This window comes from Gadus macrocephalus, chromosome 10 (assembly GCF_031168955.1).
Source record: "Gadus macrocephalus chromosome 10, ASM3116895v1".
Classification (NCBI taxonomy): domain Eukaryota; kingdom Metazoa; phylum Chordata; class Actinopteri; order Gadiformes; family Gadidae; genus Gadus; species Gadus macrocephalus.
Window position 1 is genome coordinate 4,976,613 of NC_082391.1, and position 22,794 is coordinate 4,999,406.

A 22,794-nucleotide genomic window follows, 5' to 3' on the forward strand; every position below is an offset into this window, starting at 1 on the left:
GCTTGTCCAGCCTTTTATTTTTCAAGCATAACCTTGTACAGATTCTTTTGCAAACAATAAGCAAATATACAAAATGCGCCAGGCATTATAAAAAATATTCCTTACCAATTGGATTTCAAACACTTCCATATTGCTGATATCTTCAAGAAAACATTTGTAAACGGTAAATAAAAAGTCAGCAAGTAATGCCAAGTGTTCGATAGGTTTCAAAGTATGCAGTAAGAAAGGCGTTATGATGGAAGGCTGTCCGGTCGTCTGCTCAGTGGACAGACGTCTGTCCGGTCATCAGTGGCGGAGCAGCGGACAGACGTCTGTCCGGTCGTCGGGGAGCGCGCTGGCGTACGAGGACGTCCAGTCCCGGTTGAACACCCCGTCCAGCTGCCCCTGCAGGGTGGCCTGGCCGGGGCCCACGGCCGAGCCCGTCTGGTTCACCACCAGCCCCACGCCCGCCGTCTGCACAAAGTAGTCCTCCGACCAGTTGGACGTACCTGGAGCACAGCGCAGCCGTTAGCCTATGTCGTCAGGGACCCCTGAGGTCATCGCCGCAGAGTGCCCAGGCAAGCAGAACACTTTAAAGGGCGTCACGTGCGTTGTTACTGGATCAGTCACTTTGCTGAAATGGAACCACTTAAATCCTGATCTTGAGCCAGCCCTGTGCCAGAATAACAGGTGATCTTCATCTGGGACGGCTGATCATGGACCAAATTGCACCGAGTGTAACGTACAATGTAATGAATCTGTGAGATTTATTTAGTTGAGTTAGTTAGGAATTTAGTTAGTATTGAAAAAAAGATAAAAATAGGTTAATGTGCTAGTCCGATGTTCCCTGGCCAATAGATTTATTAAAAAACACTCAGGTTTATTTTATACAACCAGTTCCTGTGCATGCCTGCCTGTGTGTGTGTGTGTGTGTGTGTTCACATGGTACAGAGAGAGGGGGGGGGGTACCTATGTAGGCCACGCGATCCGTCACCATGTACTTGGCGTGGTTGACGCGAGCGTAGGGGATCTTCATCTGCTCGGGCGTCGAGGGCACGGTGAACACTTTCTGGAGGAGGGAGGGCGTGGGGGGAAGGGCAACCGTTAGAAGAAGGAAGGATGTGGTCGGGGCTTCCTGATCCCCGACCACATAATGGTTGAACGGTTTCAACGATTATACACGTGGCGATTATAAACAAAAACCCAGTTGAAGAGGTCCCACTTTATACCACCAGGCGCGAGTGTCCTTAGCCGTTCCAAGCCGTTTTGAAAACGTGCCTCTACCCGTGTTTTAGAGCCCTCACAGGTGGGCGTGTCCACCTAGATGTGTGCTGGTTAGATCAGTCGACCAGCCTACCCAGTGGACTGTGTGGCAAACGTTGCGGATCTATCCGTCTTACATCTAGGTGGACACGCCCACTTGGGACGTCACTAAAACACAGGTAACGGCTGAACCCCCCCCCCCCCAATTGGTATAATGGGTCCCATTTAAGGGGGCTCCACACTCTAAACCCCCCCCACCCACAACACTACACCACATGTCAGTAAAGAAGCGCCCCACGCACCACGTGGACGCGACAGCCGAGCGGCGGGCGGCCCAGGACGCTCAGCGACTGCAGGAAGACGAACATGGCGGGCGGCGACTGCGGCCAGCAGCTCACCAGCAGCCTGACCTCCACGCCGCGCATACACGCCGCCTCACGCAGCGCCGAGTCGATGGCGGGCCAGAACCTGACGCCATGGCAACCACAGAAGAGAGAGAAGTGGGGAGATGGACCGGGAGAGGGTCAGGTTGGACTGGGAGAGGGTCAGGTTGGACTGGGAGAGGGTCAGGTTGGACTGGGAGAGGGTCAGGTTGAACTGGGAGAGTCAGGTTGGACTGGGAGAGGGTCTGGTTGGACTGGGAGAGGGTATGGTTGAACTGGGAGAGGGTCTGGTTGAACTGGGAGAAGGGCTGGGTTGAACAGGGAGAGGGTCAGGTTGAACTGAGAGAGGGTCTGGTTGCACTGGGAGAGGGTCAGGTTGAACTGGGAGAGGGTCAGGTTGAACTGGGAGAGGGACAGGTTGAATTGGGAGAGGGTATGGTTGAATTGGGAGAGGGTATGGTTGAATTGGGAGAGGGACAGGTTGAACTGGGAGAGGGTATGGTACATCTGGGAGAGGGTCAGGTTGAACTGGGAGAAGGGCATTGTTTCACTGGGAGATGGTCAGGTCAGGGTGCATGAGGCCGTCGAAGGAATCGTTTGCATGCGCTCAAAAGGGTCATAAAGGCCTGCTCGTACGCTGGCGTGTAGGACAAGGCGGTGCCTGAAGGTGCTGCTCGCTTACCGGCCCGGCACAGAGAACTGGGAGGACGGGAGGAAGTCCATGACGGAGACGTGGACGAAGCGGCGGGCGTCGGAGATGACGGACAGGATGGCCCACAGGTCGTCTGTGCGGCCGCGGGCTGCGATCTGGGGCGGAGCACTCTGGAGGGAAAACAGAGAGAAGAGGACGAGGGACGTGAATGAAGACGTGCAGCTCGTGTGCCAACAGCTGTGGGACTGCACAAAGGCTAACCTGATATGGTTTATTTATTAGGCTATGTTCAAGTAGTTCTGACCGGTCTGTCCCATAAGATACGCACACACACACACACACACACACACACACACACACACACACGTACACACACACACACACACTAAGACACTCACAGACAGATAGACGCGTGCAGGCACGCCGTTGAGGCTCAGGTTCAGCGGCTGCTGGGCGCTGGACAGAGCCGAGAGGCGGGCCGGCCAATAGGGCGGCAGCGAGACGTTTTTCTCCGCCCCCAAGCTCCAGTAGACCCCGAAGATACGCGCGGCGTCCCGGGCCAGGCAGCTGCAGTCCTCCACGGACACGCCCACCTCCTTCACCTGGGGGCGGGGCCGGGAGGGGGCGGGGTTAGAAACGCAGGAGACCGTTCTCGGTGATGTCGAACAGATAAGCAAAGTCTGTTCAATGCAAATCAGTGAGCGTGTCGTAGCAGCCGTCATTAAAGCCGTTATCTGGATTGAAAAAAGCCTAAACCAGTCCTTGATATATGCAACAGCCCCGGGCGAATGTACCGCACACAGGAATGATGCAAATAACTGCCACAGACGTAGTGCCAGTATTAGCCCACACACCCTACTGATCCGAAATGTACAGCATATCCCGGTTATAATAATAATAATAAATGGGACTTATATTGCGCTTTTCTAGGACTCAAAGTCTCTTTACACTGAGGGGCGGTGGTAGTAAAACAAACAACAGACATACAGCACAGACATGGGGGGGCTAAGAGAAGGCAGTAGAGATAAGATGGGTCTTGAGGGGGGATTGGAAAGCTGGGAGAGACTGAGTCTCTGATGTCTTGGGGAAGCTGCCCTAAAGAAGGTTCTGTCCCCAGTACGGCAAAGGTTATCGCCACGTATTTGTTCCTGGGTATTAAAATCAGCACCAATGAGCTCCATCAAATGGCTGGAGAATAGTGGGGAGTAGATTGGAAAAGGCGTTCACCACAAGCATGGACTCAAACCGACAAAGAGGAATGCAAATCGTGGCAGGGCAGATCTGAGTCAAATGACATGCGGCTGGTTTTACCGAACAGGCTGAATATTTGTGTTCCAGGAAGATTGAGCAATGAAAAAAGTATTGAGACATTGTGGCCTTTGTTATTTAGGAAGCCTATAGATATATATAAATATATCGCCCGTTATGCAATAACTCAAGTTGCAAAAGTGGAAAAGGGAATAGCTACTGCTAGATTACTACAAAATAAACGCAATGAGTAGCGAGTAGTATGTAGTAACTAGTAGTATGTAGTAAGTAAGTAGTGAGTTCTCTTCTCTGTAAGAAAAGGTAAATGCTGTGAACTGCCGTTTTAGCTTTAAAGAAGCTAAAACGGCATTGAAAGTCGTTTTCCGCTCTACTCAAGCAGTTGTAGAATGTAGATACAGCAAACCGATAAAGCAACATTGCAGGTTCAACTGACAACGCCAGAAAGCGTCGTCCGTCATGTTTTTAAGTACTACCACCAGCTGCGCTAGACGACACTTTGATAAAGGAATTTGTCTCTCATTATGTAAACATAATGAGGGCTTTGAGAGGATTAAAGAAAGTCATCCATCAAAGTGCTGCACTAGGGTGTGTTAACCGTGTGTGTGCTGCAGTAGGGGTGTGTGAAGCGTGTGTGCAGCGTGTGTGCAGCGTGTGCTCGCTGCCCCGGGCGCCGTGTACCTGGCTGAGGGAGCGCCAGTCCATGTTGGCGCTGCCCAGGTAGAGGTGCTGCGTGTCCACCACCCACAGCTTGGTGTGCAGGATGCCCCCCGTCACGGCCTGGAGGTCCACCTCCCTCACCTCCGCCCCTACGGCAGAGAGAGAGACACCCTTCACACCCTGGAGAAGCCTGCAGTGTCTCCAACTGGATATCCATATGTTGAGTAATTAGAGGCGTCTAGATTTGACATGATGGAATGGCTCATACAGCCAAGTCATGTTAAGGCCTATTCAGCTTTGATCATCTTGCAGGACATTGCATTCACATTTACATTTTGGCCATTCAGCAGACGTTTTATCCTTAGCGACTTACAATACATTTGTGCATCATAGTATATTGGTCGGAAAAAAGAGAAACAACATTTCGCTGTTGGTACAGTAAAGATGAGGTGTTCTTAGAGATGGAGAGTTTGTTGTTAAGAGGAAAGTCGACATTTCCTCAACAGTGTCAAAGAACAGTTGGATTTAAGGGTCAGACATTAAGAGCTCTACGGTGCAGACATTAAGAGCTCTACGGTGCAGACATTAAGAGCTCTACGGTGCAGACATTAAAAGCTCTACGGTGCAGTCACTAAGAGCTCTAGAGTGCAGACATTAAGAGCTCTAGAGTGCAGACAATAAGAGCTCTACAGTGCAGACAATAAGAGCTCTACGGTGCAGACAATAAAAGCTCTACAGTGCAGACATTAAGAGCTCTAGGGTGCAGACATTAAGAGCTCTAGGGTGCAGACATTAAGAGCTCTAGGGTGCAGACATTAAGAGCTCTAGGGTGCAGACATTAAGAGCTCTAGGGTGCAGACATTAAAATGGCGCGGTGCAGACAGTCAGCTCAACCTACCGGCGGCGGCCAGGGCGGCCGTGTCCACGGCGGAGCTCTGAGGCGCGTTGACGGCAACCTGCAGACGCACCCCTCTGGCCGGGAGCCGGCTCAGCTCCTGGAACACCTCCCGCCCCTGGAGACAGTCAGCCACACGGGACGCGGCCATCAGTCACTACTCACTGCTCACCATGTTGGGTGGGTTTGGAGTTCAGAGTTCACAGCAGGTCAAATGTATATTTTGCCAATATTATTATATTGGCATGTAGCAAATACTTGGACCTACTGTAAACCTGAAATAAACACATGCACCAATATAATATTAAGTTCTTTACATTAACATTTCTAACGAACCAACAGGGTTAATAATAGTATTGAGGTAACAAAACGATATCACATATATCAACTCATAATTTGAATGAATCGCGAAGAAAGTACATTTAACGGCTTTTAAATCCTGCCGCTCTTAAACCGAAACACAAACGCACAACGACCCCTATTCCTGTATCGACCAAACATGTGTGAAGAGAGCCAACAACACCAGAGCACGCTCAGACCTGGGCGTCAGTGGGGTCGGGGTGGTCCTCGTGGTCCCTCAGCGTCACGTAGAACCCCGCGATGGACAGCGAGCCGCTGGCCCGGCCCAGCAGACGCAGCCAGCCCTCGGAGACGCTGGGCAGGGGGCCGGGGGGGCCGGAGGGGTACAGACCCACGGGGACGCTCTCCACCAGACGCACGCTGGGAGGGGGAGGAGGGACGGCGGGGGTTTTATACCGCGACATCGTTGAATGCCTGACTCTGATTGGTCGATCACGTTCCCAGGGTGTGCGTTGTTTCACCCCCTGCCTCTAACAGCGTCTATCCGCTAACCATCTTAAAACGGTCAAACAACCGTCACACAGTTGTTTCTTTGACAGTTCAAATACAATATTCAAAAATATTAAAATAAAAATATTAAAAACAAACGACCTGATTACACTCTCGAAAGCCGTAGAAACCTTCCTACTTGTATTTGAGCGGATGTCCATGAAACATTCAATACTTGCCTTGTATTGGTATAAATACAGTATATAAAGGGATTCATAATAGCAACAGCAAAACTAAGTTATGGCTAATGGGTATTCAATAGAATAACCTACTGAATAATAACTGATGCAGAATAACCGCTGCCACTTAATATTCAACACTTGAACCTGTTTCAAACATGCCGGGTTGAGAGTATCTTAATCTCACGAGAGGATTCAGCTCATTGTAAATCAAATCAACACCACAGGGCAAAACAAGTGAATAACCGTCCTTTAAAGCGTTAATGTTAACCCACCAGGCGGAGTGTGATCAGCCATTACCCGCCGTTTGAAAATATGCCTTTTCCTGTGTTTTAGTGACATCACAAGTGGGCGTGTCCACCTAGATGTACGACGGACAAATCAGCAACATTTGCCACAGTCCACTGGGTAGGCTGGTAGACCGATCTATCCAGCATACATCTAGCTGGACACGCCCACTAGTGATGTCACCAGGGCACAGGGCTAACGGCTAATCAGCCTCAGAACTACGGCATGAATCATCCCTGTAAATCAGCAATGTTCCTGGGGTGAAGTGAGCAGAGGCCACTAATGAAGTCAGCAGCAGCCACTCGTTTTCACAAACAGTCATGTCCCCGGTCCCCCCACTCCTCACCTGCAGTCTGCGCTGCAGGGCTCCCCGGCCAGGCCCCAGCCCTCCAGGCCCTCTTGGCGGTGCATCTCCAGCTGGGCCAGCAGGTGGTCCGTGGAGCGGGGCAGGCCGTGGCGCCAGGCGTGCTGCCCCAGGCCCCCCACCAGCAGCAGGGCGGCGGGCAGCAGGCAGAACACGACCAGGCTGCAGCAGCCGGACCTCTGGGGAAACATCGGCAGGAGAGAGACAGGCTGAGTCCGGGAGGAGGAGGGGGAGGAGGTGGGGAGGGGGGTAGGCCATGTGACTGGAGGGGGGTTAGGGTACTCAAGCAACACAAGTCAAGTGAAGACACCGGAGGGATATAAACAACAGCGGCATGCCATAGCTGTTCAGACAGGGCGGGGTCCATTCCTTTCCACACCAGTGCTGCTGATGCACTACTCTCCACTTTCCAGTGCTATCGATGTCACTATAAGCAGCCTTATGATAAACACCCATTCCTCAACGAAACCATGAACCAAGGCATCTGCAGAACGCTGTCCTGTGGATCTTTGGCCCTCGATAACAATGGTGGCTAGACTCTGCCTAGCCATCCACTCTCCCACACACTTATTGTACGTCCTGCCACTTAAAAATAGTACTTAGCATTGTGTACAATCTTATCCCAGCTATCTTTATTATACGGGGAATGGGTTATGCTAGCGATTGTTAGATCTTGGCACTTGGTTCTATGAACATCCTTACTGTACGGACACCGATATATTGTTTCACTTTCTACTGACAAAAGGACTTATCGTAAGTCGCTTTGGATATAAGTATCTGCTAAACGCTCTAAAAATGTAAATGCATCAGACACTGTGTTGCTCCTGCTACCCAACGTCTACAGATGTGCATGTTCCCCCCCAGACATCGCTTCCCTCTCTCATGTGTAGGGTCGTACTAAACACAGAGAGACCCACCTTGGCCGTGGGGCGGCTCGGCTCGGCGGCCGCGGGCCTCTTCCTCTGGGTCTCAGCCGGGGGTTTGGTGGCTTGGTGCAGCTCACACCGGACCTCCGCCGGGGCGGCCCGCCGGCGGAGGCCCTCCCCCTGGGGGCCGCGCTGTCGGCGCCCGCTCCCGTTCTCCGCAGCCGCCTCGGACGGAGTCCGCGGGGCGGGCTTCTCGGCCTCGGCGTCTCGGGCCGCCTCGGAGTCTCGGAGCGGCTGAGGGTCTTTGACGGGCTGAGGGTCTTTGACCAGCTGAGGGTCTTTGACCGGCGGAGGGTCTTTGACCGGCGGAGGGTGCTGGACCTCTGGTTCCCCCCCCTCCGGTTCCTCCAGCGCCGGGTCGTCCTGCCAGGGCTCCGACCCCCACGGCGGCAGCTCGTCTGCGATGCGATGCGAGTCCCACAGCTCTCTGGGGGCGGGGGTCACCCCCTCCCGTGGGGCCTGCGTGTCTCCGTCCCGGAGGCCCCGCCCCTCCTCCGGCTCCGGGGCGGGCTCCGGGGTGACCTCCGGCACCCGGGGGGCCGCCCTCAGGACGGGGCGCGGCGTCAGGGTCAGGTACTGGTACGGCTCCGAGGCCCTGGGGCCCTCGGCGGGCGGCGTCGGGGCCCGCTCCGCCGCGGCCGACCTGGGTAGCAGGGTGCTGATTGGCTGATGGTGGTGGGGGGCGGCGGCGGTCTCCCGCGCCCCGGGGAGCTTCGACTTCGGCACGTCGGCGGAGGGGGGGTCCTTCCTGGGGAGGGGCGACTCGGCGCTGGGGCCCCCCCCCCCGGGGGGCCGCTTCTTGCCCAGGCTGTTCTGGAAGGTGGGGATCCGGGAGACCAGCGTCTTGCCCCCCCTGCGGCTCATCTCCTCGCGCTCCTCCAGGTCTCTGGCGGCGCTCTCGTCGTCGGGCGAGAGGCGGTCGAGGACCACGGCGCACGACCAGGGAACCTACGAGGCAGTCGGGTTAGAACGCTGGATTGTGCAACAACCGCAACACACACATAGGTGGAAGTAGATAGGGAGGACGTGTTCAACTGGTTATGAGCAGCTGTAGACAGAGGATCATACTAGTAAGTAAACAGTAAGATCAAAGACGACTGTACCAGGAATCGTTACATTTGTCGATGCAAACAAGTGATTACTTTATTGAAATGGTTGACGGGACAATCAGAGTGTAAGTAGAATGTAACTTTGATGTCAACTTACCCCAAAAGCAACACGCTACGCTCCCTCTAAACAAACAGACTGCCGACAAGTGACAGATGTCGGCAGCTTAACAACAGTTCCCTCTAGATGTGTCATCATGCCGGGTCTGCCCCTCCCAATCAGGCTAGGCCTGCTTCTGGCCGCATTGCACCCTCTGTCTCGGTGCCAGGGAATTCAAATTACCCGAGCGTCCTTCCCCTGTTCCACTGCGTCATCAGCCGGAGGCAGGTGAGCGTCCTTCGGCTCCATCTCCGGCCTGTCCTCTGGCTCACTGTCCGACACATCTGGGTCCTGCAGGAGGAAGAGGAAACGCGTTCAGTCCTTACTCTTAGAGCCAAACATCCAAACCGCATCTTGCCACTAAAGCATCACGTGCATTTCAGAGTTAGGCGGACTGCAGCACAGCGAGGGGAGTACATGAACGGACGACTTAAGATCTAATGTTTTCAAAGTATTCAACATTAAGGCGAGAGAGTTTAATTTACTAAATCATAACATTAACCGCAGTACTGCGTGGTTATAAACTTACCATGGTCGCTCCGCCTTCACTTTCAGTCTAAACGACGCGGCGCAGAAAACAAGTATTTCACCTCAACGTTCAATAAACAGTGAAAACTAACCTTTCCTAACGCTCAAACTACCGCTCATCACGGCGTTGGCTGCTCTTAACGCTTTAGAAGGGTTTCTGCAGGAGGGAGTTCAGTACGGACTTCCTCTCTCTCTCTCTCTGTCTGTGTCGGTGTCTCTCTCTCTCTCTCTCTCTCTCTCTGTGTGTTTGTCTGGCTGCAGGCCACCTGGTCCACGAGCGACGTGGCGGCGCGCAGAGTGAGAGGAAGGGGAAGGCTGCTGCCTTCCTCTTCCTCTCACCGCTTGTGAAGGTGGAGGTGGGTGTAGTTGGGTGGGTGGGTGTAGTGTGTGATAAACCATGTCCAACACATCCAAATATACATGTGTGTCAAACTACACACTATGTAGTTGTTTAACACACATTCTGGCGGTTAATGAATGGGAGAATCTGAGGGGTTAATAAATGCTTTTGAGTGGCCAATTACCCACCTCCACGAGCGGCCGTCTGCCGGCTCCTTTAAGGCGCAGGGACCTCCTCGGTCTCCAGGTTTCTCCCCCCTCGCTGCTACTGGCCTCCAGCCTCACGCGGAGCTTCCTCCTCTCCATGTCCGAACTAACGTCCCCTTAGTTAAAGCTGTTCGTAAAGCGACTATCAAATTAAAAAATAAGGACGATCCAAGTTTACTACGTCGAGCGATTGCGTGCCGAAATCGCAAGATGAAATTGTTATTTAATCTTGTTGCTTTTTAAAAATCCTGATTTGAATTAAAAAAAAAACGGCAAGGGTTTTTAAAAAAGTCAACAACTTCTCCTACGTAACGCAACGCGGAATTCAAGCAGTCGCGGTTATCTGAAGCCGCTGATTTGCGGAGGAGACGTAAGTCCCCGCCCACACGGCGCAGGCCCCGCCCACACGATGCAGCCTAACCCAGTGCGGAAGTGAAGATCTGAACAACAAACCTCAGGCGTGAACTATCTGACGTCCACCGCTGCTCTCCACCAAGAAGGGTTCAGAGCGGCCGGTGCGACCCCCGCAAGGATGAGGGTCACTCCCCGCTAGAGGTGAAGGGTAACGGAGGAGATTCGCCGACTTAAAGACAACACATGAGATCACTCCGCCTCCAGTGAGCTGGACCCTCAGGCTAAAGTACGTTTTTTTCTGCTGCCGGTTGATATGTTGTTGTCACCACGGAGATTTGATTTAAACTTTGTAGTGAAGTTAAAGACCATGGCTATATCTACAGTGGTGCGTATAATTACCTTCTGTTTATCTTGCAATACTAAAATGACGCAGATTATATGGATTATTCATAATCATAATGGTAAAATCAGTCCACAGAGGATCACCTTCTGGACATAGATCCATAGATAACAGTGAGGTGTGTGTGTGTGTGTGTGTGTGTGTGTGTGTGTGTGTGTGTGTGTGTGTGTGTGTGTGTGTGTGTGTGTGTGTGTGTGTCCTCCGACGCTGTGTTGATGATAAGGTGTTGACCCGTCCTCTCCCTCTTCATAATGTGGGTGACATACTTACTTATTTAACAGATTGTACTTTCTCTCTTAGACGCGTGGTCGTCAACCTGGACCCAGGAGGACATTCTGACCGGCAGACCCACAATGCTCCCGGGGCTGACCTCAGCGGGGGCTCCGGCCCCCCTGGCCCTCCAGCCCACCCCGGCGGCCCTGCGCCCGGCGGTGGCTCCGGCGGTGCAGCTGGGCTTCACGGCGCTCTACACGTCTCTCTACGCCCTGCTCTTCCTGGCCGTCTACGCCCAGCTGTGGCTGCTGCTGCTCTCAAGGCACAAGCGGCTCAGCTTCCAGAGCGTGTTCCTGTTCCTGTGCCTGCTCTGGGCGGCGCTGCGCACCACGCTCTTCTCCTTCTACTTCCAGAACTCCCTGGAGGCTAACCGGCTGCCCATGGCGGTGTACTGGCTCTTCTATTGCTGCCCGGTGTGCCTGCAGTTCTTCACTCTGAGCCTCATCACCACCTACTTCACCCAGGTGAGGCCGGGGCGAGGCGAAGCGGAGGAGCCGACCGGCGGCTGGGTTGCGACAGACGAGATTGCGGAGTTTGATAATGTTTGTGAAAAAAGCATAAGGGCGGAGGATAAGGAAATCAAGCACAGGGTTGGAGAGACGAGGCGTTTTGAAACGGCCGAGCAGGGTAAAAAACCGAGGGGGTATATTCCCCCTTCGTCAAGGAGCTTTCTTGGTTCATTGGAGCAGGCGGGACATGCGACCGGACGTGTTGCCCGTACACAGTGACGGACAACATATGAGTCAGAAGTATTTGGAAGTATTTTATTTTTTATCACGACGAAAGCCTCGTAAGGAAAGTTCCTCTGCTGGTTCGCACGATCTTTCCCCGTCTTCGTTAAATGCGACTGCATCACCTTCTCTCCCATGATGGTCAGCAACTCGCGGATTTCACCGAACTACTCATGTTGATATCGCTGCGTGGCCTCTGTTGTCTGTCTGCATGAACATGTTGGATAGTGTAATCTAGGGATGTCCCGATCCAGCTTTTTGCACTTCCGATCCGATACCGATATTGTAGCTTTTAGCATCAGCCGATACCGATACCGGCCGATCCAAGCATGTATTAAAGATTAAAGATATTTACTTATTTTGTTGTACTACTCATGTTGAAAAGGGTTTTACTCTTAAGAACAACTAGCCAACTTAATTAGGTTAGTTTGAATAATCCACAATAGTTGGTAATGAGAAGCTGACCTGTTTATTCAGGGTTAAATAAACACAAAATAGACAAAATAATAAATAGTCAAATTACCACACACACACTGAATTGGCATCAGTGCTCTGTTCTTGAACAACAAGAGTGTAAACAATATTGTAAACAATATAACATTATATATAAAAGCAACACACACAAAACCTGAGTAGAAAATAGTCAAATTACCACACACACACTGAATTGGCATTTTTATCGATAACTTTAAATCCTTAGTGGGACATGCACAGACAAGTGGGATGCTGGACAGGTCACTAGGTGTGCGCTAGGTGTGCTGAACAACGCGGACCGGATTTGGGGGGAAAAGCTGAAAAAAACTGGAATGGATTACCTACATTGGTGCGCTCGAAAACACGGACCGGAGTTTTGAAAACAAACTGGATCGGGAATCTGGATCGGGATTTTCCCGTGCAGGCCGATCCGATATTGATATGCATTTTTTGCTAATATCGGCGGCCGATCCGATCCAAATATCGGATCGGGACATCCAATCTGATCAAAAAGTATTTGCTATGTTCTAACCGAGTGTGTTCTCGGTTCCCAGGTGCTGCTCAAAGTGAAGGATCTGCACCGGGAAGACGTGAACAAACTGATGTGAGTTCAACAGCTTCTGTCGAACCCAGCGTCAAACCCAGTGGCGAACCCAGCGTCAAACCCAGTGTCAAACCCAGTTTCAAACCCAGTGTCAAACTCAATGTCGAACCCAGTGTAGATCCTAGTGTCAAATCAATCCCCAGTATATCCCTAGAGAACAGCGACGTCTGTCTGTCTGTCTGTCTGTCTGTCTGTCTGACAGACTGTGCGTGCGTGTGTGCGTGTGCGTGCGTGTGCGTGCGTGTGTGTGAGTGTGTCCTCCACCAATGTGTTGACGATAAGGCGTCCTCCTCTCCATCAGCTGGGTGACGCGGTGTGCGTACGGCGCCCTGAGCCTCCTCTTCCTGTGTGTGAACGTGGCGTGCGGGGCCCTGGGCGTGCGGGGCGGCGGCGGCGAGGGTCCCGGGGCGGCGGAGCGCGCCTGGAGGCTGGTGCTGGTGCGCGTGCTGGTCAACGACCTGCTGTTCCTGCTGGAGGCCGCGGTGCTGGCCGCCACGCTGCTGCTGCTCAGGAGGCACTCCCGCCCCAACGGGGCCTCGCTCCACCGCAGGGTGAGGGGGGGGTTGGCGGTGTGTGGATGTGTAGTGGGTAGTGGGTCGTGGGATGGTTGTGTGTGGGTGTTGGGGGGTGGGGGGGAGTCTGTGTGTGGGGGTTGGGGGGTTTGGATGTCCGGATGTGTGTGTGTGGGGGGGGGGGGGTTTGGCCGGTGCTGGATGTGAAGATTTACAGAAAGGGATGATAGGGACTAATGCTTTCTGATATCGTGAAGCTCTTAGTTAGTTTTATCTATATTGTCATAATGGGAATAACTGCAGACATGGATGCTTAATGAATAAACAGGCTGCACCCAAACAATTAGAATAAAATTATGACTTGACTGATCTTATAGACCGACCAATTGACCGATCTTATAGTCCTCCAAAGTCAACATTGTGTGTGTGTGTGTGTGTGTGTGTGTGTGTGTGTGTGTGTGTGTGTGTGTGTGTGTGTGTGTGTGTGTGTGTGTGTGTGTGTGTGTGTGTGTGTCTGTGTCCCCGTGTCCCCGTGTCCCCCTCAGTGCCCGGCCCTGTGTGGCACTGCTGCCCTGGGGGCAGCGATCATCCTGCTGTTCGCCAGCAGGGGGTGCTATAACCTGACGGTGCTGGTGCTGTCGCGGAACCATCGCGCAGAGGCGTACGACCTGGACTGGTACAACATCTCAGATCAGGTAATAACCTATGAAGGTATTATTATAGGTCTTTAGCACCTGTAACTGCAGATTTTGTATGCGTTCACTAAAGTCACAAATGTGTAACAGTAAATTTGAAGTCCCAAATATTTATTTTTTGCATGTGTACTCTAAAGTCTCAAATGTGTAACAGTACATTTGATGTTGTGAATATTTTTTCTACCATTGTAAACACTAAATACGGTCTACGAGTTCACAAGTCTGTGTTACAGGTGCACAAATACTATCCTGTGCATCACAACTTCAAAGAGTCATGCACTTGACACTTTTGCTACAATCATTGCAGCGCAGTTGGTTCAAAACACATTCACACACCCGTGTTTCATAATCTGAGAATATGCCCAAAATGTGTGCATTCGTAAACCCAAATGTGAACTAATGCATCAGAGGTTGCACATCTGTGAAATATTTCCTCACAAATTAAATTATATAGATCCCTATGTTCAATGAGCATTTCAATGAGCGAGCACAAGTCCATCGATACAACTGCTCAAATCTGCTGCTACGAGTCTCACTTTTGCAACACGTCTATGTGGTTGGTACAAGTATAGCAAAAGTGATTCGTATCCGTATGAAGCAGAGCGTCGGTGGGCGGGACAAAATTGCAGCATTAACCAATTAAAATACTTAGTTCAACTGAATTCCCCCAAAATTATTGCATTAATATGCCGCAAGTGTCCTTCAATATATTGATGCACAGGATAAGATTTGTGTACCTGTAACACAGACTTGTGAACTCGTAGACCCTATTTTGTGTTTACAATGGATGAAAAAATATTTACGACTTCAAATGTACTGTTACACATTTGTGACTTTAGTTTACGCATGCTAAAGACTTTTGCTACAATAATACCTTCATAATAACCAGGCTGGGGTGATGGTTGGAATCTGTGACATGCGGGTTAAACCACAGCTTTGTGCATCTAGTCAAAGATCCCATAGCCCATGCTATTTTAGGAAGTACATTTTGAGCTGTTTCACATACTAATTGAGGGGCGTTATCGATGGGCGCGAATACTGCCCCTGGCTCGGACGGAGTTTTTTCTAGCTTGGCAGACGTAAAACATTTTTACATACTTCATATAACAGTCTAAAAAAGCGAAGGGAAAAGCAGAACAAGCATAATATCACCCCTTTAAAAATAGTGCTTAGCATCGTGTTAGCATCTTATCCTAGCTGTCTTTGTTGTTTACAGGGAATGGGTTAACCTAGCGATTGTCGGTGCTTGATACTTGATTCTATGAACATCCTTGCTGTACCGACAGCGATATGTTTTTCTTTCTTCTGTTCTGACGAATGTACTACTTGCCCTCAGAACTAGTATTTATATCTGGTCCCATCAGTTCCAGTAAAACTAGACATCAGTAGTAGTCGGGACTCCAGTTACGCTACCTTGCAAGGAGGAGGGTTCGAGAGACCAGGATCTCAAGAGGTTCCTGCTTGCAAGGCTTTAAGTTATGCGCTAGTGGCCTGACCATAGGTATGGACCAATCAGAGTCTCATGAGGAACATGTGATCCACCTGATTCCTACCATACAACTACTAAGCGTTTGTTCGTCTGCCAAGATTCCATCTGGCTCAAGATGAGTCATGTTATCTTTTTATCTCATTGTTCCTTTCAATAGCTTCCTTTAGCCCATTGTAGCCTTATCAGCTCCAGGAATCCCCTACTGACGGCCTGGGCATGTGTTTGTCTCCCCCTAATGACGCCTTGTGTTTGTCTCCCCCTGCTGACCCCTTGTGTTTGTCTCCCCATGGCCTTTTGTTTCTCTCCCCCTACTGACGCCTTGTGTTTATCTCCCCGCTGGCCTTGTGTTTGTCTCCCCCTTGCGTTTGTCGCCCCCTGCTGACGCCTTGTGTTTGTCGCCCCCTGCTGACGCCTTGCGTTTGTCGCCCCCTGCTGACGCCTTGTGTTTGTCCCCCCCTGCTGACGCCTTGCGTTTGTCGCCCCCTGCTGACGCCTTGTGTTTGTCCCCCCCTGCTGACGCCTTGCGTTTGTCGCCCCCTGCTGACGCCTTGTGTTTGTCCCCCCCTGCTGACGCCTTGTGTTTGTCCCCCCCTGCTGACGCCTTGTGTTTGTCGCCCCCTGCTGACGCCTTGTGTTTGTCGCCCCCTGCAGGCGGACCTGCGCAGTGAGCTGGGCGACCGGGGCTACCTGGCTTTCTGCACCATCCTCCTCATCTGGGAGCTGCTGCCCACCACGCTGCTGCTGGTCATATTCCGGGTGCGGTGGCCGGCCCAGGAGGCGGTGAGTGTCTCGCGCTCTGGAGGGAGGAGGGTCATGATGTGTAGCATTATCCCAGTCTTACCGGCGGGCGGCATATGGCTCAGGAGGTAGACAGGGTGGGCCGGTTAACCGGAAGGTTGCTAGTTCAATCCCTGGCTCCTCCTAGTGCCGAGGTGTCCCTGAGCAAGGCACCTCATCCCGACCTCTCTCGACGAGCTGGCTGGTCGACACCGCCGTCGGGGATGAATGTGTGCATGAATGGGTGAATGTGAGGCAGTACTGTAAAGAGGCTTTGAGTGGCCACTGGTTACAGAAATGCGCTGTATAAATGCAGTCAATTAAGCATTTACCGCGACGTAATACAAAGGAATCCCCCCCCCCCCCAGTCCAGCAGTATGGCTGGTCATCCCAGAGCTCTGCCCAGGCCGTACTTCTTCGACGACCCCCAGGGCAGTGAGGACGGCTCCCCCGCGCCCTGGGCTCACAGCGTGCGGCCGCAGTCCAGGTACCGTGCCGGGCTCCAGTGTTGTGCGCTCTACTTGTACACATACACACACTTTGGAAGACAAACATGGGTGTGGCTCAACACACTAAGGATGGGTCTGCTCCTTTTAATGTAGGGCACAGCGGACTGAGTCTACTTCCCTACTGGTACATAACAGCAGAGCCATCGTTAGTGTTATGGCCCCCCTGTGTTTGCCCTCTGTGACAGAAATGTATGGTTTGAGGATAACTCTGGTGATCTGCCCCCCTTTCATTCAGCTGGTACGGCTCAGTGACCACCCCTCTCCTGTTCGCCAGTAACCCCCCCGCCCAGGACCACTCGTTGTACTCCACCCCTAACAACTGAGCCTGTTGCCGGGGGCAGGAGATACAATCACCGTCAGCACCGCGCTCTGCCTGCAGTACCGCTTTGCACTTTAAACCTCAGGGAACCGCCTCGCTGCCGAACGCACACGTTGTGGTTAAGCTTCGGACCAAAACGGCACGACGGCGAGAGATATGTAACTTCTAGGGAACAAAGCATTAATTGTAGCTCACTTTTCTGTTCTTGAAGACGTACATTTTAGGTTTTTCTTACAGTTTTTAATAGATATGTCAAGCAGTTGAACCTTCACTATTTGTTTTAAAATTTTCTTTAGTATAAACCTGGTTTATGGCTGCCGCTACATATTCTATCAATTAGCAACACAGCTCATGTGCTGTTTGTGTGCTCCGATTCCAACGACTGTATTGTTGTGGTCTATCATATACAACATGTTATCTGGACCCTTTAACTTTTTAATGAATCATACAATGAGGGGACGTTTCCCATGATGCCATGCCTAACTACCTTAATACCTGTGCTGTTGGAACTTTCTACTCAGTGTGCTTTAGTTTTGTACTTTTAGATAATTAATATAATTGACTTGGTTATATTTTTTCATTTAAATAGATTGTATATTATAACTTATTTTCTATCAAAGTTAATGCTTTTTCATATCTATGAATCTTCAAATAATTCCTCTAATGCACTGCTGTCATGAGTAAAGGTTTACCTGTTCAACAGGATGCAACACTCACACAATGACAACAAAACATTTCAGTGCGTAATTCATTTATTGCACTGATATTTGGGAAAGCTAAAATGAGATCCATGATCCACAGCGAGTAAGAATGCATTACTTTTCTGTGGGAGAATCTGAAGCAAATTCTTTTTTTTAAAAATCAGTGTTGTACATTCAACACACAAATAAAGAGCCAGTTTACAAAATTACAACCCAACGATGTGTTTCTTGAAAATGTTCATGTTTCTAACATTAGGCCAATTTAATCCACTTTAACTATAAATTTTAGTACATTAAAGATATTTTCTTTGAACAGAGCAAACAGTCTTTACTTTGACCTTAATGGCCTTGTAGAATACCATGGTTATAAGAACATGATACAGTAATGCTTTTAGAATAAATTTGGACTTAAACTGAAGTACTCCAATGAAGCACCACCAGAAATCGAAATAAATTAATCTTAATGTTACAAAACAAGACTAACACTTGCATGCAGTTTCCCCAACAACTGATAGGTGTTCGTTAAATAGTTTAAATCACTGAGGATTATTAAGAATGAGAAATCGGCACTAGATGTAAGCCACAATTTTCATAGCCAGAAAATTGACAATATCCCAGGCAGTAAAGAGTGATTCGCTGTATAAAATAAGTCTTACAACAAAATACTTGCACTTGTTTAGTTGAAGCCGGTTTGTTTAAGCAGTTTATTTAGCATTATGTACAGTTCATACTATTAAAATTCTTTACAGTATGTACAGGTTCAATTACATAGCCTCTATGTAACATTGTGGTGACAAGACCTCAACAAACCAGAAACAAAAATGGAAGCAAAAAAAAAAAAAATGTTGTAATCTTCCACAGTCTACAGCAAGATTTCTTTGTGTACCCCGCTAGTGATAAAGTCCCAACAGAGTTTAAGTTGAACCAGCAATACAGTGAAGGGAAGCCTGCCGCCATCCCCAAAACTGGGTCCGGTCCACAGTCGGAGCAGATGACAACCTTCCATAGCGTTCAACTACCAAACACATACAAAATAAAACGTGCTCAGTCTCCCTGATCCGAGAGCCTCCTGCTGGGTCCAACAGGAGTCAGCCTAGGATGTTCTTGGTGGTGGCGGCCGCCGTTCACGTCGTCACGAACAGCAGCCCAGCAAAACTACAGTTAAGAAGACAAACCGCTCGCTCGCTCCCTCCGCGGTCCTGGGTCTCTCCACCACCCGGGTCCCGACTTGCAGCTAGAAAAGGCCGGCCAGTGGAAGGCATGAGAGCTAGGGCGAGAGACGGGGGGCCCGCAGGGGCCCTAAATAAGAAGGAATTAAAAAAAACACAGAACCGATCTAACTGGCTGAGCGGCGCCTCCTGGTCGCCGGAGGGGCCGTCGGCCCGCGGTCGCTAGGTCTGTCGTTGCCGGGGGGGGGGGGGGGGGGGGGCGGCCTTCAGTTGTCGGGCGGGGCTTGCGTTGACGAGGATGTCTCGAGCTTCCTCAAGCGCCGGCGTCGGAGCTCCGAGGCGCTGGGCTCGGCGCCTCCTTCTGCCACCTCCTCCTCCACCTCCTCGCCGTCGACGCTGGGCTCCCTCTCCTCGGGCTCCTCCGGGGCGGAGGCGGAGGCGGCGGTGGTGGAGTCGGCCGGCCGGGTGAAGCCAGTGGCGCCGCCCGCAGACTCAGCTGGAGGGCGGGGACAGAGGCATTCTCAATAACAGGTTCCTCAGGGTTGAAATCAGCTGAAAAGGCTCACTTGAGTCAGTTCTGGTTCAAGTTGAACAATATCCTAAACCGTAACTTCCAACGGCCCCAGGTCCGGCTCCAAGCGGAGAGTACTTTTTAGTCAGTCATTAGTTGAGTTTCTGCTAGATCTAGTCCCACTCTCCCTGCGAGTCCCATTCACTAGCTGCTGGTTATAGATCTAGTCCCACTCTCCCTGCGAGTCCCATTCACTAGCTGCTGGTTATAGCTCTAGTCCCACTCTCCCTCTGAGTCCCATTCACTAGCTGCTGGTTATAGACCTAGTCCCACTCTCCCTGTGAGTCCCATTCACTAGCTGCTGGTTATAGACCTAGTCCCACTCTCCCTGTGAGTCCCATTCACTAGCTGCTGGTTATAGCTCTAGTCCCACTCTCCCTGTGAGTCCCATTCACTAGCTGCTGGTTATAGACCTAGTCCCACTCTCCCTGTGAGTCCCATTCACTAGCTGCTGGTTATAGACCTAGTCCCACTCTCCCTGTGAGTCCCATTCACTAGCTGCTGGTTATAGATCTAGTCCCACTCTCCCTGCGAGTCCCATTCACTAGCTGCTGGTTATAGATCTAGTCCCACTCTCCCTGTGAGTCCCATTCACTAGCTGCTGGTTATAGACCTAGTCCCACTCTCCCTGTGAGTCCCATTCACTAGCTGCTGGTTATAGACCTAGTCCCACTCTCCCTGTGAGTCCCATTCACTAGCTGCTGGTTATAGCTCTAGTCCCACTCTCCCTGTGAGTCCCATTCACTAGCTGCTGGTTATAGACCTAGTCCCACTCTCCCTGTGAGTCCCATTCACTAGCTGCTGGTTATAGCTCTAGTCCCACTCACAGCTGCTGGTTGACTCCTCCGGGCCGGGGGCTTCTGCTCCTGCTGGCGGGGAGGGGTCCGAGCGGGCTGCGCTCCTCGTCCCGGTACGGGGGGGGCTGGGGAGGAACCAACAGAGCCTCGTCAGTTCATTTGAGTCCCAGTTATGGACCTCACACAGGGCTTACCTGAGCCAACGCCTTCTACATGGAGTCAGAGCCACAGACCGATAGACCGGGGATCTATCATACATCCTGTGTGACGTGAGGACGGCTACGCTGCTGTGGTACTGGTGGAGGTGGAGATGGCCCATAGACCTAAGACTAAGACCTAACCCTAGACTAGAGTCATCATAGACCTATAGACTAAGACCTAACCCTAGACTAGAGTCATCATAGACCTATAGACTAAGACCTAACCCTAGACTAGAGTCATCATAGACCTATAGACTAAGACCTAACCCTAGACTAGAGTCATCATAGACCTATAGACTAAGACCTAACCCTAGACTAGAGTCATCATAGACCTATAGACTAAGACCTAACCCTAGACTAGAGTCATCATAGACCTATAGACTAGAGTCATCATAGACCTATAGACTAAAGTCGTCATAGACCTATAGACTAGAGTCATCATAGACCTATAGACTAGAGTCATCATAGACCTATAGACTAGAGTTATCATAGACCTATAGACTAGAGTCATCATAGACCTATAGACTAGAGTCATCATAGACCAGTTATAATAGACCCATAGACTAAAGTTATCATAGACCTATAGACTAGAGTTATCATAGACCTATAGACTAGAGTCATCATAGACCTATAGACTAGTCATCATAGACTAATAGACTAGAGTTATCATAGACCTATAGACTAGAGTTATCATAGACTAATAGACTAGAGTTATCATAGACCTATAGACTAGAGTTATCATAGACTAGTCATCATAGACCTATAGACCTATAGACTAGAGTCATCATAGACCTATACACTAGAGTTATCATAGACCTATAGACTAGAGTCATCATAGACCTATAGACTAGAGTTATCATAGACCTATAGACTAGAGTTATCATAGACCCATAGACTAGTTATCATAGACCTATAGACTAGGGTCATCATAGACCTATAGACTAGAGTCATCATAGACCTATAGACTAGAGTCATCATAGACCTATAGACTAGTTATAATAGACCCATAGACTAAAGTTATCATAGACCTATAGACTAGTTATCATAGACTAGAGTTGTCATAGACCTATAGACCTATAGACTAGTTATCATAGACCTATAGACTAGAGTCATCATAGACCTATAGACTAGAGTTATCATAGACCTATAGACTAGAGTCATCATAGACCTATAGACTAGAGTCATCATAGACCTATAGACTAGTTATAATAGACCCATAGACTAGAGTTATCATAGACCTATAGACTAGAGTTATCATAGACCTATAGACTAGAGTCATCATAGACTAGAGTCATCATAGACCTATAGACCTATAGACTAGGGTCATCATAGACCTATAGACTAGAGTCATCATAGACCTATAGACTAGAGTCATCATAGACCTATAGACTAGTCATCATAGACCTATAGACTAGAGTCATCATAGACCTATAGACTAGGGTCATCATAGACCTATAGACTAGGGTCATCATAGACCTATAGACTCACGTGAGCGTGGCCACGGTGCTGAGGTACTGGTGGATGTTGAGCATGGCAGCGTCCAGCAGCGTGTGGATGTTGTGGAGACACTGGAGCCGCGCCTCCAGGCCCCGCCGGCCCTCCGCCTCCAGCTCACCCAGCTCCTCGTCCGACAGCGCGGACAGGGACGGGGGCGGCGGGGGCATGGACGACACTGGGGGAGGGACACAGAGTGTGGGAGAGACACAGAGAGAGAGAGAGTTCTGAAAAACATATGCACATTCCCTACAGACATGGGCCATTAGGAGTGAAGCAGTGCCCCTTTAAAAGCACCATCATCATCATCATCATGCCCCCCAGAGGTGCTCACCGAAGGGCATCGGGGGTGGCGGGGGCAGCCAGGGCGTGGAGGGGAAGGGCGGGGGGGCGAAAGGGAACCCGAAGCCGGGGTTGGGCTGGCCGGGCGGGGCTGCAGACGGGTCCGTAGTGGGAGGGGGCCAGCTGGAGCCTGACGAAGCAAAGAACACGCCATAAACTCACATTAATTCCTTCTCATTCCTACCGCCTTCGGCTGCTGGTGAACTGCAGCCCAGAGTGCGCTCGAGCAACATACTGCAGGGTCGACTTCTCTGCAGCTAACTACACAATAAAACTAAATGCCCAAAGCTCATTCTTCTTGATATTCAACGGAATGCACTTGGACCTCTATTCCTTCCTTTGAGGAGGTTGATTTATGCAAAGAGACTCGGGAAAGGTTGTTTACTGTTCATATTTTGG

General features: G+C 50.7%; 3 protein-coding genes across 8 annotated transcripts in view; 1 reads left to right on the forward strand and 2 right to left on the reverse strand.

The window, feature by feature from the left end:
• Positions 1-10,555, reverse strand: pld7 (phospholipase D family, member 7). 4 transcript variants are annotated; one of them, XM_060062164.1, is made up of 12 exons: positions 10,438-10,555; positions 9,094-9,201; positions 7,696-8,652; positions 6,761-6,957; positions 5,638-5,818; positions 5,102-5,216; positions 4,225-4,352; positions 2,676-2,879; positions 2,308-2,447; positions 1,545-1,710; positions 949-1,048; positions 1-488 (listed from the first exon to the last, which is right to left on the reverse strand). In XM_060062164.1, the coding sequence occupies exons 2-12, from the start codon at positions 9,157-9,159 to the stop codon at positions 286-288; spliced, it is 2,457 nt and encodes an 818-aa protein (XP_059918147.1). In that variant the 5' UTR covers positions 9,160-9,201; positions 10,438-10,555; the 3' UTR covers positions 1-285. The 4 variants fall into 4 exon arrangements, with proteins under 4 accessions (XP_059918147.1, XP_059918145.1, XP_059918146.1 ...); XM_060062162.1 differs by lacking the exon at positions 10,438-10,555 and adding an exon at positions 9,967-10,097; XM_060062163.1 differs by lacking the exon at positions 10,438-10,555 and adding an exon at positions 9,440-9,719.
• On the forward strand, positions 10,480-18,034 carry gpr137 (G protein-coupled receptor 137). Of its 2 annotated transcripts, none has more exons than XM_060062173.1 (8): positions 10,480-10,624; positions 11,039-11,475; positions 12,771-12,820; positions 13,122-13,371; positions 13,878-14,027; positions 16,168-16,296; positions 16,662-16,780; positions 17,038-18,034. In XM_060062173.1, the coding sequence occupies exons 2-8, from the start codon at positions 11,092-11,094 to the stop codon at positions 17,123-17,125; spliced, it is 1,170 nt and encodes a 389-aa protein (XP_059918156.1). In that variant the 5' UTR covers positions 10,480-10,624; positions 11,039-11,091; the 3' UTR covers positions 17,126-18,034. The 2 variants fall into 2 exon arrangements, with proteins under 2 accessions (XP_059918156.1, XP_059918157.1); XM_060062174.1 differs by having other exon boundaries at positions 10,596-10,723.
• The window catches only part of syvn1 (synovial apoptosis inhibitor 1, synoviolin), a 15,027-nt gene continuing 9,589 nt past the window's right edge, over positions 17,357-22,794 (reverse strand). For both annotated transcript variants that reach the window (XM_060062166.1, XM_060062167.1), the window contains exons 13-16: positions 22,388-22,525; positions 22,048-22,231; positions 20,390-20,484; positions 17,357-19,487 (exon numbers count right to left, since the gene is read on the reverse strand). In XM_060062166.1, the coding sequence (XP_059918149.1) occupies positions 19,258-19,487; positions 20,390-20,484; positions 22,048-22,231; positions 22,388-22,525 (647 nt within the window). In that variant the 3' untranslated portion in view covers positions 17,357-19,257. The remainder of the gene's footprint in view (positions 19,488-20,389; positions 20,485-22,047; positions 22,232-22,387; positions 22,526-22,794) is intronic.

What these genes read in the sequence shown, in the direction of transcription:
- gpr137 (XM_060062173.1), top strand. Translation starts at nt 11,092, where the DNA reads ATGCTCCCGGGGCTGACCTCAGCGGGGGCTCCGGCCCCCCTGGCCCTC. An exon ending in GAAGACGTGAACAAACTGAT is followed by an intron (nt 12,821 to 13,121) that starts GTGAGTTCAACA and finishes CCTCTCCATCAG; the next exon opens with CTGGGTGACGCGGTGTGCGT. An exon ending in AGCGTGCGGCCGCAGTCCAG is followed by an intron (nt 16,781 to 17,037) that starts GTACCGTGCCGG and finishes CCTTTCATTCAG; the next exon opens with CTGGTACGGCTCAGTGACCA.
- pld7 (XM_060062162.1), bottom strand. Translation starts at nt 10,083, where the DNA reads ATGGAGAGGAGGAAGCTCCGCGTGAGGCTGGAGGCCAGTAGCAGCGAG. An exon ending in GCAGACGGCCGCTCGTGGAG is followed by an intron (nt 9,202 to 9,966) that starts GTGGGTAATTGG and finishes TTCCTCCTGCAG; the next exon opens with GACCCAGATGTGTCGGACAG. An exon ending in GGATCGCGTGGCCTACATAG is followed by an intron (nt 489 to 948) that starts GTACCCCCCCCC and finishes GCTGTGCTCCAG; the next exon opens with GTACGTCCAACTGGTCGGAG.